The sequence below is a fragment of the Hemitrygon akajei genome, chromosome 15 (genome assembly GCF_048418815.1).
Source record: "Hemitrygon akajei chromosome 15, sHemAka1.3, whole genome shotgun sequence".
NCBI classification, from domain to species: domain Eukaryota; kingdom Metazoa; phylum Chordata; class Chondrichthyes; order Myliobatiformes; family Dasyatidae; genus Hemitrygon; species Hemitrygon akajei.
In genome coordinates, this window is record NC_133138.1 from 86,014,764 (window position 1) to 86,033,626 (window position 18,863).

At 41.8% G+C, this 18,863-nt stretch overlaps 1 protein-coding gene across 5 annotated transcripts in view; it reads right to left on the minus strand.

Moving 5' to 3' along the window:
• ebf1a (EBF transcription factor 1a) overlaps positions 1-9,551 on the minus strand; it is a 484,706-nt gene extending 475,155 nt beyond the window's left edge. For 2 of the 5 annotated variants that reach the window (XM_073067893.1, XM_073067894.1), the window contains exons 1-3: positions 1,394-2,376; positions 636-792; positions 149-212 (exon numbers count right to left, since the gene is read on the minus strand). In XM_073067893.1, coding sequence (XP_072923994.1) covers positions 149-212; positions 636-792; positions 1,394-1,527 — 355 coding nt within the window. In that variant the 5' untranslated portion in view covers positions 1,528-2,376. Of the gene's footprint in view, positions 1-148; positions 213-635; positions 793-1,393; positions 2,378-2,418; positions 2,489-9,234 lie in introns of those variants that run through there. The other 3 variants (XM_073067891.1, XM_073067892.1, XM_073067890.1) reach the window with 3 other exon arrangements.
• Between the last annotated feature and the right edge of the window lie 9,312 nt (positions 9,552-18,863).

Genomic DNA, 18,863 nt, shown 5'->3' on the forward strand with positions numbered 1-18,863 from the left:
AAACGGGATGGCGTGCGCAAACGAGACGGAAGGGAAACGGGCGAGGTTCTCGGAAGCGAACTTTGAGCTGCCCCAGGACGGGAGAGGTGAATCCCGCAATCATTGTCGCGGATTTGCAAGTTAGCACAACTCAGAGAAAACAACTTACCATTACTGTAGAGCAGCTGTAATCTGTAATGAATTCCATTATTGGTCTTTTCTCCACTTAATTCCTGAAACGATGTTTGAAAAGAACGCGATTTTTTTTAAAAAAGCTCCACTAAATAAAGCGAAACCGCAATTTAAAATTCCTTGTATAAAGTTTTAAGGTGAGAGATCCCGCTCTGTTCGATGCGCGCAGTAACTCGCTCGCCTAAAATCTGGGTAATTTGCTTTTGAGTTATCATTTTTAATGGAAAATTGTCAATTACTTTTTTTCTCTTTTTTTTAAATTTAAGAAGTGGAGACAGAGTTTAAAATATCGATTTAATTCGAGTACGGCAGTTGTCCATATTATACAGTATTTTGCCAATATATTGAGAAATCACTGCGATCTCAGTGGTGGTAACTGATATCCAGTTCAATCACACTCCCGCTTGTTCCGTCTCCCAAAAGCTAGTCTCAAACTTTTATTCCAGAAACAAAATTAAACTTACTTTTTCTTTCTCCACGAAGCCCACGAAAGCTGTCCGCTCTATTTCCACTGGCTGACCTTGGCGGTCATATAGGGCCAGTACAAAGTGAAAGAAGTTGGATTTGCGCAGATTAGAAGGCGGTTGTTTCTCGAAATGTGCCCGGGCTAGACCGACTCCACTGCGGGCAAATAAGAGCAGGGGGAGTCGGTGAGCGGAAAACAGACACCGAATGACAAAAGAACTCCAAAATCTATCCCTTCTCAAGACAATGTACAAAATTTACATTAACTAAACTTCTTCTAAACCTAAATCCAAAATAATTTTGTACTTTACGAAATTCCTGGTTAATTTGCAATGTAGTGTCAGAAACGATGAAATGTTTAACCCGCCAGTTTAGTGATTCCGGGAACCAGTCGCAGCGCTTACAACAAAACTTGCATTATTGTAGTATTAGTGGTTTTAAATCGTTTTCTTTTAAAAAAGCACGTTTTTGGAAAAGTTAGCGTCACGCTAACGGGGACAGCATAACGGGGAGAGCGTAGCGCAAAATACCGATGGTCGCAATATGGCAATTTATACATTCATCCAAGAAGCGAAAAGACTCAAAAACAGGCAGACAATGAATGATCGCAAAAGAAATGTTTAAAAGATGTCAGATAAAATATACGAGCTTGGTTTGATCTCGAAACCGATTTTTACGAGATCTACCGAGCATAATAAATACGTACATTGATATTACGGAGGTGCGGGCTAATCATGAACAGCAATGCCATGCCTACCTCTGAGCGGCCGTGTTTGCATCCATTATCCCGGCTCCCTGCATCCAGGAGCGGACAGCATTCATTCCGCTTCCGATCGGTTCTTCCTTCATGCTGCCCCCGCTTCGTTGTATATTTTCCTGAATCCCAAACATGGGAACAAGCTAGTCTTTTCCCCCACTCTCTCCTCGCCGCCGTCAAAAGCCACCAGAACAGTTAAAGATGTTGAAACGCAGTTTACGGCCGTCAAGTATATCCTCCAAAAAAAGTGCAAAAATAATAGAGTGATAACTGTGTTGCGCTGGTCACCAGGGAACAAAAGTGATGGGTGAGAGAGAGAGGGAGGGGGGAGAACGGGAGTGGAGAGGGGGGGCACTCTGATCCGTCTAAGTAAAATATTCCCAAGAAAGAGGGTCAAAAGGTGGAGAGAGCAGGTGAGATTGAAGCACACGGAAAAATCAGGCCGGACTGACAGGCTTCGGAGCACCAAGTGTCATGGTCTAATTAGAAAAACTAAGTTTATTTTCTCTCTTTCCCTCTCTCTCTCTCTCTCTATTGCTCTGTGAGTGAGTGTGTGTGTGTATGTGAGTGTGTGTGTATGAGTGTGTGTGTGAGTGTGAGTGTGTGTGTGTATGTGTGTGTTTGTGTGTGTGTGTGTGTGTGTATTCACAAACGGTCGCATCTGCGGTGTAGCGAATGAATGGAAATGCGGGACGATGAGGTTTTCCCTTGTGAACGATGCGGGGATTTCAGAGCGGGGGGGTGGCTATTATTGGTGGGACTAATGCTTGTTCTCTGATCTCTCGGGGTGGGAGGCGGAGAGGGAGGGGGCGGGCGGGAGTCAGTGATGGGAGCCGACTGCCCTGAAGGAATTCGGATTTACCTCTCTCTCTCTCTCTCTCTCGCTGCCACGCTTTTTGAGCTACCCCACTCTAACCCCTGTCTCTTCCCGAGGGCAAGCAGCCTCCCGTATGGGTCGCGGCAAGTGAGAGGGTTGGAGAGCTGGTGGGGGGGGGGGGGGGGGGAAGAGGTTGAACGATGCATACCAAATATGGTAAAACCCGCCTCCACCCTGAGCCAATAGCGATGCGGCGTGCTCATGATTGACAGCAAAACCTGACAATAGAGTAAAACATGTTTTGTTCTTTTCATATTTGACATAACAAAGCGGCAAAGGTAGAAGGAATTCACTCTTTAGAAATACAATCTGTCCCATTGGAATATTGGTTACATACAATGTCTTTATGAAATATTTATTTTATGAACAATATATTTTTCTGCAAAAAAATTCACACGAGTTTACTTGGGTTGATCTGAGTGTGTTGATCATCGCTCGCCAAGCAACCTTGCAACTTCACCCGGAGTCGCACATCCTGATCTGCCAACGCCGCTGAGGTGTGTATTTCCCACCGTCCCGCTCCACACCTGTACAAGGGTGAGGCTGCTAAATCAACACAGACAGCTTTGCTCCTTCCCATAGGTACTCGTCTTGGAAAGTTCTTGGAGAAGCGTTGGTGGGTGAAATATCTTTGGCAAGAGTTGAAGAGGATGGGCTGGCGTTAGGGCCTTTGTCAACTAGGCAAATCCGATGTGCGTCCTGAAATGACTTCTAACGTCCCCGCCACTCTCACATTCATGTGCTCACACACAATGCCTAACAAAACGCACACACGACTTGCACATATGTTAAATACATGTATAGACAATAGACACACTGATCACACACACAGCATGTACCAATACTTCCGCTCTGTCTCACCTTATCAATATGAACGCAAACAGTTAGAAATTGATGCTCGCTATCAATTATAGTTTATAGCGAAAGATAAAAAGTAAATGAACTAGATGCACACGAATGGTCATCTTACAAACAAGAGGTGTGATTATTTTGTTTTTATAAAGCAGAATAATGCTCACCATGACTTGTAGGTTTGAATGTTTTTATGTGAGTGCATGGGTATTAACGTCATACACAGATAAGGGTTTATCTCGCATTTAATAACCGTACGTACAGCATGTAGCACCGTTCAAAATTGTTTCTTTTCGCCTGGATTTAACAGGGGGGAAATTCCTGGTAAGAGAGCCTGGAACGGACAGCTCTTTTTCCGACCTCGGATCCCAGAGCTTTCCCTGTATCTGTCGCCTGAACTTTATTCTCATCCTCGCTAGTTGGGAACACGTCAGAAGAACATAACTTTGCTATAGAATCACTATGCAGACGGCAACCTTCACTCACACCCTGACTAATGGAGAAATTGACTCTCTCCCACAAGAACTCAGGGAATTTGGGTCTGAATATTGTTTTAATCCATCTCCCGTCAAAACACAAACACGCCGCCCAGACACCCCCATCTCATCTTCCACCCAAACCCCACACTACCCCCAATCCTGACCGATCGAATGTAAATTACTTTCTGCTCAAGGCTACGTTTTGGAAGGTGAGGAAAACAGAGCCAAAGTTACATTGGCCCGCACTGCTCTTCCAACGAACGGGGTGTCCTGAGGGGTGGTCCCATTTGAATGTTGATATCCAGGCGAGGAGATGGACCTTCCACACCGTAACCACAGTAATTCTGGACAAGGAAATGAAGCGCCTCAAAGGCATTCCGGACGTGACCAGGAAAATAGGTCCCAACTCTTTAGGGAAGTGATCGCCGAGCGAGCACAGAGCGTTAATCTCGATTAATTGCGAATTTGATTGGGGGGTTAGGGAGAGAGATGATATAAAAATGAAAACAATTTAATTCAGTTTCAGTCAATACTTCATTCCAATTTTCCCATGTCACTTTAGACGAGGGGAGAGAATTTGGTAAAATCACATTAAATATTTAAATTTATCCATACCTTGCGCACACCGATTAAGTAAAACTCGAAATAAAGTAGTGAGCATGAAAAACTTATAGAATCCCGGGCAAAATTCCGTTATACCGCAGAATAAAACTGCGGAGATAGTTATCACAGGGTCATTTCTTTCATTATTAAATATTGCTTGTTCCAATCGATCATAACCAGTGCGATAGCTACAGATCCTTCCCGGAAAAGGCGTTTTAGCGAAGGAGGCTGAAAAGTGTTACTTCGCTTTAGTACAGCTTTGTACAAAGGTTCCATCAGCTTTGAGAGATGACAGTGATCTTTTAAATATACATCAGGATTTTTACTAGCACACACGTGAATGCATGCGATAAAATATTTATTTGCTTCCTACAGTTTCTCCCCCAAGTAACAAATTGACCCAATTAAAACAATTATTTAAACGACATTGCCGTTGAATAATATTGGGAAAAGTTAATGATTTCGTCCCATCGATTAGGTAAAAAGGCGTTTTATTTTTTACATTAAATCGCTTCTACTGAACGGCATAAATGTTTTTAATGCCTTGTAGACCCGAAATATGCGAGGGAAGAACGGAATGAACTCCAACACATTCAGTCTTATTGAATTTCTGTCGTATATTCAGCCGTGACATTTTCTTCCAGGGTTTGTATTAGGCAAGATATCGTGGCTCTCAAATATTCAAATTCTTTTTTTTCCTTGAGGACGGCGCACTAGGAAAACCAAATTCTGCGACGGGATCTTGAGCATTTTTTTAAACTGCACCTTTCATTGAGTTGGTCAAAGATATGCGAACCGTTAAATCGTCGTGCCGTTAGTGCTAGTAATTTGCAAAGCCTTACATAATGCAACTGGTCAAAGGTAGGGGTAAGAACATTCCTACGGGAAAATAGCATCCTGGGAATAGGTTTAACAGGCAGCTCCTCAAACGAAACACTGGACGACTATCTGAGAGAGACGTTTGTTAATCTGAAAAAAAGTTCGGAGGGATCTCCCAGGCTGCTGGAGTGTTAGCGCTGGTTTTATTTTCCTGTTGCCTTCAGGGCTCAGTTATTTTTTGGAGTCAGGTACAGTGTTGACAAGGACTGAGTCCCATTGCGCAACCTAACTCCAACCTAAATCGGTGTGCAATTACACACCCCAGTTTCTTCAAAATCTCTTCCCACTATTTATTTTAATTTTAATTTTATTGGCCGCAGTTTAATGAGCGTTTCTATATATGTTTATACGCGCACGAGCCTTGTCTGGTTTTAGACTTATAATATAGTTTGTTTTTAAAGCCACGTAAAATCGTTCAGATTGACTCGCGATATATTAATACCAACACAATCTGCAGCTCTTTAACACTTTGCAAACCCAAATGCTCCAGTTCATTAAATGTATGTTTAACAGACCTTTTACTTGTTTGAGAGCAGGAGCTCGGAATAATAGGTTTATTTGCAACGAAAATGTAAACTTTCAGAAAATGTCGAAGGACTTGGAATGGGGAATAACTAAGGGGCAGAATAAGAGAAGGTGACTTGTAAGAATGAGAAGTTGGGGGGGGGGGGGGGAGCTGAAGGAGACAGAGAGTGAAGATAATAAGGATTGAATAAACAAGAACCGGAGAAGGTTGGGGAAGTCAGTGCGACTCATTAACAGCAGTCAGGTTGATGGGCATTCTGTGCACAAGCGCGCCATCTAACGGCGACGTGTGGCCGTCGCTGCACTCGTCCAGCCAAACAGAACTAAACGTGTCATTCTTCTATGTTATCAGACCGCTCACACGGTAATTATCAGGATGTCATCAGATGAAAGGCTCGTGGAAGAGGAAATGTTTGATAAACATCAAACCTACACTAAACAACATAATTTTAGTTGTAGTGTTATTTCCTATCAATGTTGTGGAAATGCGCCTTTTGAAGTTTATTCTGAATTTGCCATTAGGATATCAATACCTGAAATATGTTGTTATGAATCCAACATTTATAAGTCTAATGAAAATTAAGTTATTTATTATATTCTGGGTTTAATAATAACGTTACTAGCTTCGCATTCACAAGGGCAATGAACATAGAGGTTCGCTGGGGCGGGGTTGAGTGAGGGTGACGCTGATAAACAGTTGTGTGATACGATTGCAGACTACCATGGTTAAAAAAAATTACGCAAATTAACAAACTGATTAGTCAGTTAAGAGATTAATGCAATGAGTTTCTGGGGAAAGGAGTAGGAACAGGAATGATTAAGTCTCCAGTCGTTTGCTGCGTTCGAATTTCCGGAGTTATCAGCCTTCATAATCACACATATGCACCTCTTAACTGTGTACGTACATGTAGTTTATCAACACATACCGATATGAACAATGGGTAAGAAAAGACCTAACCTTTACATGACATCCATAAAGAGAAAACTTTAACTTCCGAGCATATCCATACAACTGACAGGTTGGAAAAATTAGTCCGACTGAACAGCGAGGAGGGAGTAGACCCAGTTTTGAGCCACCTGGCGAGTGGTTTTGCTACCTTCATTAAGATCAGGGATTGAGGATAGTGATAGTACTAAACGCAGGCATAAAGAGATGAGTTATGACAGGGGTCGGGAATGAGTGGAAAATACATGGAAGCATTGGCCGAAAAATGACCCATGGTCTTACCCTGCTTTGGTCAGCTCCAGACCAGAGGGTCTATTGCTATTGCATTAACAAGTGTCGACCATGGAATGCAAGAGAGCGAGGAGAGGGATTCCCAGGGTCAGCTCTGAGCAGACAGAAGAACCCAAGGCGGCGGTGAGGTGGGGTGGCAACAGGCGAGTAGGGAGGATTTTGAAAAGTGAGCCAAATGAAAGTGATAGACACATTGTTGGAGTACGGTGCCGCGTGGGTTTCCTCTTCCTATAAAAAGAATATGACTTGCTATATAAAAGGTTTAATGACGAAAAATTATTTCCAAGCAGAGATGTGGTAGCACGGGATATCTCAGCACAGACTGTCGACTGTCAGGCTGTTTCGGGCTTTGCCCCGGGGTTACAAACTGAAAATATCTGAAAACACAAAAGCACACACACACCCCCTCTCTCTCTCTCTCTCTCTCTCTCACACACACACACACACACACACACACACACACACACACACACACACACACACACACACACACACACACACACACACACACACACTCACTCGATAGCCACATATCCAGACCACGCATACAAAGAAATGTAGAAGGCGCTACGGTTTAAAAACCCACCATCCCCATGCCTCCATTCTTATTTTGCTGATTGTCTCGCCTTTAAGCGCCAAACGATTTTGGTTCAAGGGATAGAGTTAATCGCATTAAACAGATCACAGATATTTGGATAAAATCGCTGCTACTCTGACTTGGCAATAAAACAGTTAAAGGGTTAACGCAAACAGTACTTCGGGAAAGGATGAGGGCAAAGTTTGCGGTGCCGTTTCCTGACCCGGTTCTATCTCTGCAGCTGCATCTCCGAGCCAGAGCAATATCTGCCGTTCTAATATCAACACTGACACCCAGTGGTCGAGTTCGGGTATTACAGAATGGGAGCTGCGAGAGCGGACGGAAGAGTCCAGGACAAGTTAACAGCGAATGAGAATCTTAAAACCTTTCAGTAGTAGAAATATCCAGGAGATACTGCCAAGAGGTCACCGAGCTAAGTTGTTAATGTGTCCCCCCCCCACCCCCAAGCCACATCCCGAACTACTGAACATTTCCTGCTCTCCTTTCCAGTGGCCAGTTTAAATGAGATTCATGAAATAACTGCTCCAAATTCGCCCGATGCATTTACATTTTACTGCCTCCTTTCTTTATGTCACCGAGATAAAATAAATTCACAGGTCTCGGAAATATAATTCTTTATCCTAGTTAACATCTGAAACTTCGCCTTTCATTTGCTGAAATGTATAATATCGCAGTTGTCAGCTTTCACATTTCCTGTCTGCAGTAACAGTGCTCAAACAAGACCGAGTTGTTTTGGTGAAAGATAAAGCCGGAGTTTAACCCGCTTGCCCATAGGTATTACCCTTGTAAAAAAAAGCATAAATCTTCCCCTGAAGCAGGGTGGGTGCCGAGTGCACCGAGAGTCACGGTGAAACACCGGCCCAATGCATAGGGCACTCTTCTCCAGCTGCTGTCGTGTACAGACAGTCAATTCAATGGGTTGTAAAAGACTTTGTCATGGAATGCCGGAAAGTTTGGGAGAAAGGAATACTTTAAAACATCAGGTTCTGTATGTAACTAAGCCCCTGCCAAGGGAGACCAGATTCCAATACATTTACAGGGATCCGACCACTTCTGGCGAACTGTTTTACCCTATTTGCTTTAAACAACCACCATTCTCTGTACAGCAGTTCGCGACCTTGCACCTTCCAAAACATCTGGGAATTTTCGGCACGAGCGGCAAACACCGCTAAGCTTCCTCCTTTTGATGAGGAAAGCTCCCCCCCCCCCCCCCACTCCCACGTCGCCAACACGAGTTACCAGATCACGTCAATTTGCGGGCGAGCAGAAGGTTCCTGAAGATGGAGAAAGAAGCTGAGTGGTTGAACGGTGTTGGATTTAATTTTAATAACTTGAATTAAGTTCATCACGAATCTGGGCATTCTTTAAAAATGCCTCAATTTTACACACCCTTCCCTCGGTCTCGTCTTTTGACAGGGCTATTTATAAAATGGGACAACTGCGTGGGTTAGAGGAAGAAAATCAGTGCCTTCTTTTACATGGTCCATAAGTGGCCCGATAGAAAGAAAAGATACACTAAGACACTTCATATAAACTAACCATTTGTTACCACCTCATTCAGTCTGTCCGAGACCCGATTATAAACTGCGAGAGAAATCATGTTGTCTTATCTTTAAAAGCGAACGTGATTTCCTCTGCAGATAGTCCTCATGTCAACGTGGAGACTAATTTTCCCAACAGCGTGGTGTCAAAGAGTAACAGTTTAGAACAAATTGGATAAACGTTTCACTTCCTCTGTTCATTCAATTACCAACTCCACCCCACAACCCTCATACAATCATAAAAACTTACTTTGCGCTTTACATTCCCGCGGATATTTTTCGAATCGCGACAGCCTGTTGTCAACTGACGTAAGTAGTCTACACAAACTATCTCGCCGAAGGAAAAATAATGAACTGGCCTTTAGTAACCAGGCATATTCTGGAATTTAGCCTCATTCCAGAATTCCGTTTGCCATCCACATTTTCGATCGCATTTAATCTCGAGCACAACTGTTCTTTCAGTCGGGAAGAGCCCTTGTGGTTTTTGACGCCGACAGGATCCACCCAACTGAAAACAAGTTTCCAGCAATCGTTCCAACGAGCTGACGGTGTCCACCTGGGAGTCGTCGCAACCCCTCAAAGTTTCAGTGGTAGGAATCCGAAAGGGGTGGGGTGGGGTGAGAATTTCTCGACGTGTTTTAGTTGTCCGGGGTCGTACGGACACGGTAAAAAGACACATACAAAAAGGATGCTCTTTGAATTCTGATTTCTTTGCAGCGAAGATGTAGGAGCAAAACGGGAGATCTCTCTTGGGGATAGGTGGGAATGTTACCTGGGTCGAATGTGCTACATTATAGGTGTTGCTGGCTTTGGAGGTTAACCAGGACATTAACCCAGGCTACTCCATACGGGCAGACATTTCCCTCTAAAAATGATGCCAACTTTGGCAACTCAACAGCTTTTTAAAAACCCAGGTAGCTCCGACTAACTAACTGGCCTTTTAAAACCCAGTTCGCAGCTTCACCATTTTCTGGAGTTGCTTCTACAACCACATTTTGAGCAGTCTATATGGATACTTTAAGCTGAAGTGTTTGAGTGGAGACTGCCGGAACACTTTGAATACCAAATTCGTGTGCAGAAGAGAGAAAAAATGAAATCAACGACACAGTACACATCCACATTGATCACCGACTGAGAACTCGAATCAGTTTTAACAAGAACTGGTCAATGGGTCAAGACAAGATTGCCAATTCCAACCGAACGCAGTTGTTTGGAGCCGAGCCCAGCTATACCCGCCAGCCGGGCAATGGAGGGGAGGGGGTGGTGCAGGGTCAATTTGAATAATAGATTGTGTTGACAAGGATGCCGAATGAGCGAGTTATGGCATCGATCGATTTATCACTGGCTGAGAGATGCATATTATAGATTTGCTGGTGCAGGAAGTCGGCGATATTCGATTAAACTTTGCATATTTCTAAACTTTAGCATAGCCTGATAAGTACCGATCTAATTTCCTTTCTGTTTTTTTTCCTGTTTTTGATAATGCAATAAATTGCTCAAACCGATCATTTTATTTCTTTTCCTGAACGAAAGCAAAGCAAACCTTGTTTCGAATTATTTAACTATCGATATCTGTAGATGCCAAAAGGCTTTCTGCATTAAATAGGGTGGAAATTACAAATTTCAGAAGGAATATATTTAAAGTGGGGGGGGGGGGGAGTTTAAAGATGTGCGGGCAAGTTTTGGTCTTACCTACAGAAGTCGGTAATGGAATGCGCTACCAGGGAAGGTAGCGGAAACAACATTTAACAAGAACAGGCAGGCAAAGGAGAACATGGACCGTGTGCAGGTAGGTAAGCAGTTAAAATTGGTAACATCGTGTTCTGAAGTGCCTGTTCCTGCGCTGTTCTGTGTTCGACAAAAAGTTTCAGAGTAGATCTACAATTAAGTAAGGAAGAACACTTCCCTATCTTGTAGGACAAGAGAGGTCCAAGACAGTGAAGTCCTTACATACATTCCCATTCGGGGGTCCACAGTTATGAAACACACAGCCTCATTGGTGACTGATACCACCAGAGAGTTTTCCGGATCCCCGCACAAAATTAAGATGCTACAATTCCATTGAAACAAAATCAGCCCATTCTGCACAACGTTCCTGAACCACCGACGAGGGTTATGAGCGGGGGCTAAACTGCCGATTTCTTCTAATTTAAAACTGGGAAATCTAGTTTAACGTTGTAATTGCAAGATTGAAACAGGCCATAGAGACCCATTGATAAATTGAATATAGCCATTGCGAAATTGAAGATAAGCATTGCTGAACTCCAAACTTCAACACATTCTTCATACTGTCTGATCTCCTATCCCATTCACTCCACACTTCAGCGGGCACCTTGGTGTGGCTAATTATAATGAAAGGACCAGTAGTTAGTTGGAGATTTGGAGAGTTGGTCCCGAGTCAGTAAAATCCAAATATTCATCCGGCAGAACTGCGATTAAGGACATAGGGGAAATATCCGCCTGCCTTTGCTTAGTTGCCTTAATGTTGATTTGAGATCTCACTAGGTCTCCTCGGCTCCTGAAGTAAGTATATACGCAAATATTTCAGTCTAAATAATTGAGCGAAATAAGTATCTCATTGAGTGGGTTCTAATTTAACCCACAGCCCTGCTAACTGTGCTGGGCACAGCAATAATTTGATCTTCTATTTATTGGACACCCTTCTATGCAACAAGCCATCAAAACTCTTAAGGCAGGCATGGGACGGAGTTTGTGGGACGCCTGTGAGGGAGCCCCTCTACAGCAAATTCTGGAATTCTCTCACTTGTTCGGTTCTAAATAATCGGAGCGTACCCCACTCATTACCAACCTGTACCGCTTGCCTACGAATGCATAACAAAAAACAGTGGATAAATTACTCCCATTCTTGTTGTGCAGGGTTTCAGGGCTAAATTGTGTCCAAATAAAGAGCAGACCGATTCGGGAAATGCATGATTGTTTGTGTTCCAGGAGCATACAGCTACGGCTGGTGTCATACATTACGCTTGCCGTCATGTAGAAAGAGGTAGTGGTGTTTAACTAGGTTTCCAGTCAAGACCAGTAAGCTAAAATATCCAGCTAGTGATCTAAATTTATTTCTCAAGACCTTCGGTATCATCGTAAGATAAAGACCTAGCCACTATTTAAACACAACGCGGGACTTTCTACAGAGTCAAAGTAATGAAAGGATAGAGCAGATTCAACAGGAAGATGATGGTGAAGCCGAGGGGTGGTTAGTGGCAGGAGGTCAATAACATCATTCATTTTAAGGAGATGAACAAAGATGGGGTAGAGGTATACTGAAGAGAGCAAAAGGACATTGTTTTCTTCCTCTGCCTGGTTATGGTATGCGGAGCTCCAGTCTGGTATCAGTGGGTTCTTCACTGCATTTACAGCCATTGCTGAATAAAATACACCAGAGAGGAAAAAAAACCTAATTGAATATTAATAAACAAAGTTATGTAGAGATGCTGAGACCCAGGTCAAGAGAAATTCAAGTTTATTGTTATAGGCACACACAAGCTGGGTATAAAAGCCATGAAATTTAGCGTTCTTTGCAGCGCAGGACAGTACGATACAAAAGGAGGACAAACACGAGTTACATAGGCTTAAATTAACAATTGAATGATTATGCAGTTACACAGGAGTAACGGCTAATTCATTATATTATTTGGTAAATCACAGTTTGCAAAACATACTCTGTTCATTAAATGTTGTAAAGTAGAAAAGTAGCACATTATTAACAATACTGTATTACATAATCTAGACTGATAAAGCCACAGCCATTACCGGCATTCAGCCATGAAGTCAGTGATTTGATATAAATGACAAATTCACTCCTTTCACGGTGTCTGCTGTCATCAGCCTCCACTTTAGATAAAGAACTTCTAAGCACATTTTATGACGGTGCTTTCAAGTTGAATTATCCAAGAATTTGTTTTTCATCTGACGGATTTCTGCGAGGAAGATTTTGTATCTTTAAAATCCTTTATTTTCTCCTCTTAACGTGTTTGACTTTCCATTAGTTAGTTAAACCAACCTTAAACTGGGGAGTTAAAACGTCCAAAGTTGAAAACAATACCATCAATCTGAAGTGGTGGAACTAGAGATGAAAGCCAAGAAGATTCTGAAGTAAGTTTTGAGAAAAGTTGAGATGTAGTAATGAAAATTAATCCATTTATTAGTTGTTTTGCATAGGCTTCAGCAACAAGAAAAAAAATCAAGAGTGTTGTGTGCGTAAAGACTGAACAAGTTTGTAATGCCCATCACAGCTGAATCATTTACTGGGATTTACCGTGCAGCTTCATACACCAGAGTAACCGCTCAGTGACGCAACCAATAGCATAGAGTTTTGTGAATATGTCATTTCATCAGTGGGGAGACAATTCTGAGCGAGGAGCAACAGATGGGAAACACAAAGATTGAAACATTCCCAATAAAGATTCAATTTTGCTTCACAGGCAGAACATTCCTTCAATCTAAAAGAACGGTCTCAGCCAGAAACGACTACGTTCATTTCCATGGATTCTGCCTGACCTGCTGAGATCCTCCGGCATTTTGTGTGTGGAACAAGTATCAAATAGTTCATACTTTTTCAAATCGGGAATATATTTATTTTAGTGGAATTAGTGAGTTTATTTTTATTACAACACTTTCGCTGTACCTTGGTATGCTGTATGGTAGTACACTGCAGCTATCTCAGACATCTTACGCTAACTTGTGACCAGTGCAAAATCAATTTCTACAACTTGCAATTCATTTCTTGTTAAAGGAGTATTATGCAATCTGAAAAGAAAACCTGGATTTTTAAAACGCAATTTGAACATAAAGGTTATAATTACTAGAAAACAGAATCTCATGACAAAATGATACTTAAAGGAGGAATTATCAACACAGTTTGATAGGACTTCTACCAACTGGACATGCCAACCATTTTTGGTCAAACTACACCCTCTACAGGAGCTGTAAGGCGGAACATCATTATTTACGGACCTAAAACATGAGAAGTTGACAATCTTTGGGAAATTCACACTGGTACCTCAATTGTTTTGGGAAACTATCTGGCACCTTCGTAGCCATTATGTCATTACAATTTATTAATTATTCTAGAAGGACCAAGAAACAAACAAAATAACATTTATTAAGAAAATGCAATAGAAAAGTTAATGGGATTGAACGCTAGGATCTAATGACCTTCATCACCAGGTTTTGAAGGAGGTTGCTATGAATTTTCCAAAATTCCATGGAGTCTGGAGATGTTACAGTTGCAATTGGTATTACTAGGGAGAAGGTGCTTGGGAAGCTGAAAGGTCTGAAGGTAGATAAGTCACCTGGACCAGATACACCCCAGGGCTCTGAAAGAAGTAGCCAAAAAGATTGTGGAGGCATTAACAATGATCTTTCAAGAACTGCTAGATTCACGAATGGTTCCAGAGGACTGGAAAATTGCAAATTTCACTCCACTCTTCAAGAAGAGAGGGAAGCAGAAGAAAGGAAATTATATGACAGTTAGCTTGACCTCAGTGGTATTGGGAAGATGTTGGAGTTAATTGTTAAGGATGAGATTTCAGAATACCTGGAGGCACACAGTAAAAACAGGCCAGAGTTAGGATGGTTTCTTTAAAGGAAAATATTTTCTAACAAATCTGTTGAATTCTTTGAGGGTATAACAAGCAAGATAGACAAAGAAGAATCAGTGGATGTTGTGTACTGGGATTTTCAGAAGGCCTTTGAAGCTGCTTAGCAAGATAAGAGCCATTGGTATTACAGGAAATATTTTATCATGGATAGAACAGTGGCTGACTTCCAGGAGGCAAAGAGTGAGAATGAAGGAAGCCTTTTCTGATTGGCTGTCAGTGACAAGTAGTGTTCCATAGGGTTTGGTGTTGGTACCACTTTCTTTTTAAGTTATAGGTCAATGATTTGGATAATGGATTTGATAGATTTGTGGCCAAGTTTGCAGATGATACGAAGGGACAGGTAGTGTTGAGGAAGCAGGGAGGCTGCAGAAGGGCTTAGATGGGTTAGGAGAATGAGCAAATAACTGACAGATGGAATACAGTGTCAGGAATTGTATTGTCATGCACTTTGGCGGAAGGAATAAAAGTATAGATTATTTTCTAAATGGGGAGAATTTTCAAAAATATGAGTTGTAAAGGGATTTGGAACTCCTCATAAAGGATTCCCTAAAGTTTAACTTGCAGGTTGAGTGGTATGTAAAAACAAGGATGTAATACTGAGGCTTTATACAGCATTAGTGAGGCCTCACTTGGAGCAGTTATAGGCCCCTTATCTAAGAAAGGATGTGCTGATATTGGGCAGGGTTCAAAGGAGGTTCACAGAAATGTAAGGCTTATTATATGAGAAGAGTTTTATGGGCTATGGGCCTATACTTGCTGGAATTTAGAAGAATCAGGGGGGATCTCATTGAAGCCCATCAAATGTTGAAAGGCCAAGAGAAAGTGAATGTGAAGTCTAGGACCAGAATGAACAACCTCAGAATAGAGGGACATCCATTTAGAATGGGGATGAGGAGGAATTTCTTTAGCCAGAGGGTGTGAAATCTGGCTAAATTCTGGGGATGAATGGCCTAATTCTGCTCCTATGTCTTAGCCTTACATCAGACTTTAAAGTTTCAATGTTAACCCCATTTTGTTAGGAAAGAAGACAGAGAAGATAGAATAGCAACCAATCAGAAGTGGAAATACTGGAATCTTAAATTTTAGCTTTATTTGTCACAAATACATTGAAACATCGAAATACTGTGAAATGTGTTTGTGCCAAAGGCCTATCAGTCAGAGTGTGCAGAGGACCTAGAAACAGCAACAGGTTACTTTGAAAATTATAATAGGATTGGGCACACAACACGCATTCATGAAAAGAAAATCCACACTTGATAATTTATTTTGAGCAGAATAGGGGCAACTTGCCAATTTGATGCATCTGGACTTTCAGAAGCCTTCAACAAGAGGATATTAAATAAAAAGAGGGCCATTCCTGAAACAGAGAAAATATTGTTGACAGATGATTCAACTGTGATACAATACTACAGGAAATTATGCAATAGTGAAAGATTCAACACACTTAACTGAAGCATTGCAGGAATTAAAAATCCAATAATGTGTTAAATTACAAAAATGAAACTGTGCTATACAATTCTGAGGAAACTGCCACTAAACAACTTACAGCTGTGGTGTAACCACAATACTTTCTTTGGGTTTCATCTCAGTATAAGGAAGATATTTAAGTTGAAGGTGGCAAAGGGGAGCAAAGGATTGCATAATACAGAATATAAACTAGAAAATTTGAAATAAGAGCTTTAGGTTAAGAAACTCTTGATCAGTATTTTGAAATGAATTTCATTAAAAGTTGCACCCAATCTTTTTCTCGCAGAGGTCAGGAAAGGACAATTAGGATTTAGAACTTGTTTCTATTTTGAAATATTATAATGAACCTGAAGGATGTCCAGTTCTGTGTTTTCTAATTGTCTCAGAATTCACAGTGAAGGCTGGTGCACCCCAAAATCAGAGTTATCATTACCATACTTAATGCATGCTTCACCAGCATTATATCCACATCCTATTTGGAGCATGATGAGATCCTACTCCAATTTTGGTCATAAAAACAAAACAGGCATTGTCAATATATCATTCTCTAGATAAAATACTGAGACTCATTTCCCATTTCAGGGTGACTTGGATAGGCTGGGTGAGTGGGCAGATACTTGGCAGATGACGTTTAATGTGAGTAAGTGTGAGGTTATCCACTCTGGGAGTAAGAACAGGAAGGCAGATTATTATCTGAACGGTGTAGAGTTAAGTAAGGGAGAAATACAAAGAGATCTAGGAGTCCATGTTCATCAGTCACTGAAGGTGAATGAGCAAGTGCAGCAGGCAGTGAAGAAGGCTAATGGAATGTTGGCCTTTATTACAAAGGGAATTGAGTACAAGAGCAAGGAAATCCTCTTGCATTTGTACAGAGCCCTGGTGAGACCACACCTGGAGTATTGTGTACAGTTTTGGTCTCCAGGGTTAAAGGAGGACATCCTGGCTGTAGAGGAAGTGCAGCGTAGATTCACGAGGTTAATTCCTGGGATGTCTGGACTGTCTTACACAGAGAGGTTAGAGAGACTGGGCTTGTACACGCTGAAATTAAGGAGATTGAGAGGGGATCTGATTGCAACATATAAGATTATTAAGGGATTGGACAAGATAGAGGCAGGAAATATGTTCCAGATGCTGGGAGAGTCCAGTACCAGAGGGCATGGTTTGAGAATAAGGGGTAGGTCATTTAGGACAGAGTTAAGGAAAAACTTCTTCTCCCAGAGAGTTGTGGGGGTTTGGAATGCACTGCCTCGGAAGGTAGTGGAGGCCAATTCTCTGGATGCTTTCAAGAAGGAGCTAGATAGGTATCTTATGGATAGGGGAATCAAGGGATATGGGGACAAGGCAGGAACCGGGTATTGATAGTAGTTGATCAGCCATGATCTCAAAATGGCGGTGCAGGCTCGAAGGGCCGAATGGTCTACTTCTGCACCTATTGTCTATTTCCAGAGGATGTTCCACGTTATTTTTACAAAAAGAAAGGCACAGAGCTCTCCAGGTGGAATTTCTCTCAGACAGTACTGTTATTGGTACACTTGCTCTGTGGAAATTTGAATGCTATTTTTCCCCATTACAGAAAGTGACTGCACTTGGGTGGTATGAATTGCAAAATTCTGAGGGAAATTGTTACTAAAAAGTTCCACTTGTCATCTGGATTTTTGGCTACCAATTAAAACAGAAGGCAGTGGGGTCAGGTGGACATGAACTGGACTGGACATGATCCACTATTCTATTAGATAATGGGGCAGGTCTGAGGCAACCATTATAAGAACATAAGAAATAGGAGCAGGCATAGACCCATCAAGCCTGCCCCACCATACAATAAGATCATGGCTGATCTGCTCCATCTACCTGCCTTTTTTCCATAACCCTTAATTCCCTTACTATGTAAAATCCTATCTGTTTCCATAGGAATTCCACAGATTCATCACTCTCTGGGAAAAATAGTTTCTCCTCATCTCAGTCCTAAATCTTCTCCCCTGAATCTTGAGGCAATGTCCCCTAGTTCTTGTCTCAGCTACCAATCCTTCTATCTTTCTGTTCTTAAGCATACCTACTCATTATCAGGTTCTCAAAAGTATTATTCCACATTCCAAACTATGAAAGTACTGTATGTCTGAGGGATGACGCTCTAATACCCTGAGAGCTAATTTGACAGACCTTCTGAAAACCTGGTGGCAGTTGTTCAGTGTTTCCCACTGGTAAATTCCTCCCATGTTTTTCATTCAATGTTTTCAAATGGCTTTTCCTGATGCATTGGCCATGATAATAAAAGCACATGAACTCCACAGACACAGAACTCACTCCACTGAGTATTGCAAACTCAGTTCTCTTTATCAAACATCCACATACACTTTTCCTTAGCAAAAAGTTGGAGATTAGAAAAAAAGAACTTGGGTTGCTGGTGATTATCCACTTACCAACTGCTAACCACAGCCCCATCTATCCCCAGATATCACTCTCAGCCTCCTCACTGTGAAGGATCTGATTTACTGTGTTCTTCTGTCATTTCAGCCAAGGTAAGGTAACTTATTACAACTTGGACTAGACCCAAATGCCCTTGTCCCTGATACTTTCATTATGACCATCAGATGGATGGTATTTGTTGAATTTTAGCACCTAGGAAAGACTTTCGATAACTTTCCATTTAAAGTCACAGTTAATAATGTAGTTTCAGGCTTCTAACCAAAAAAAAAGACAATTCTCCTTAGTCATAATCAAGTACAAAACCTATGTGTAGCCAGCATAAAAAGGTTTTCTGAAATGAAAAAATCTAAAGAACAAGGCACTGGGGCAT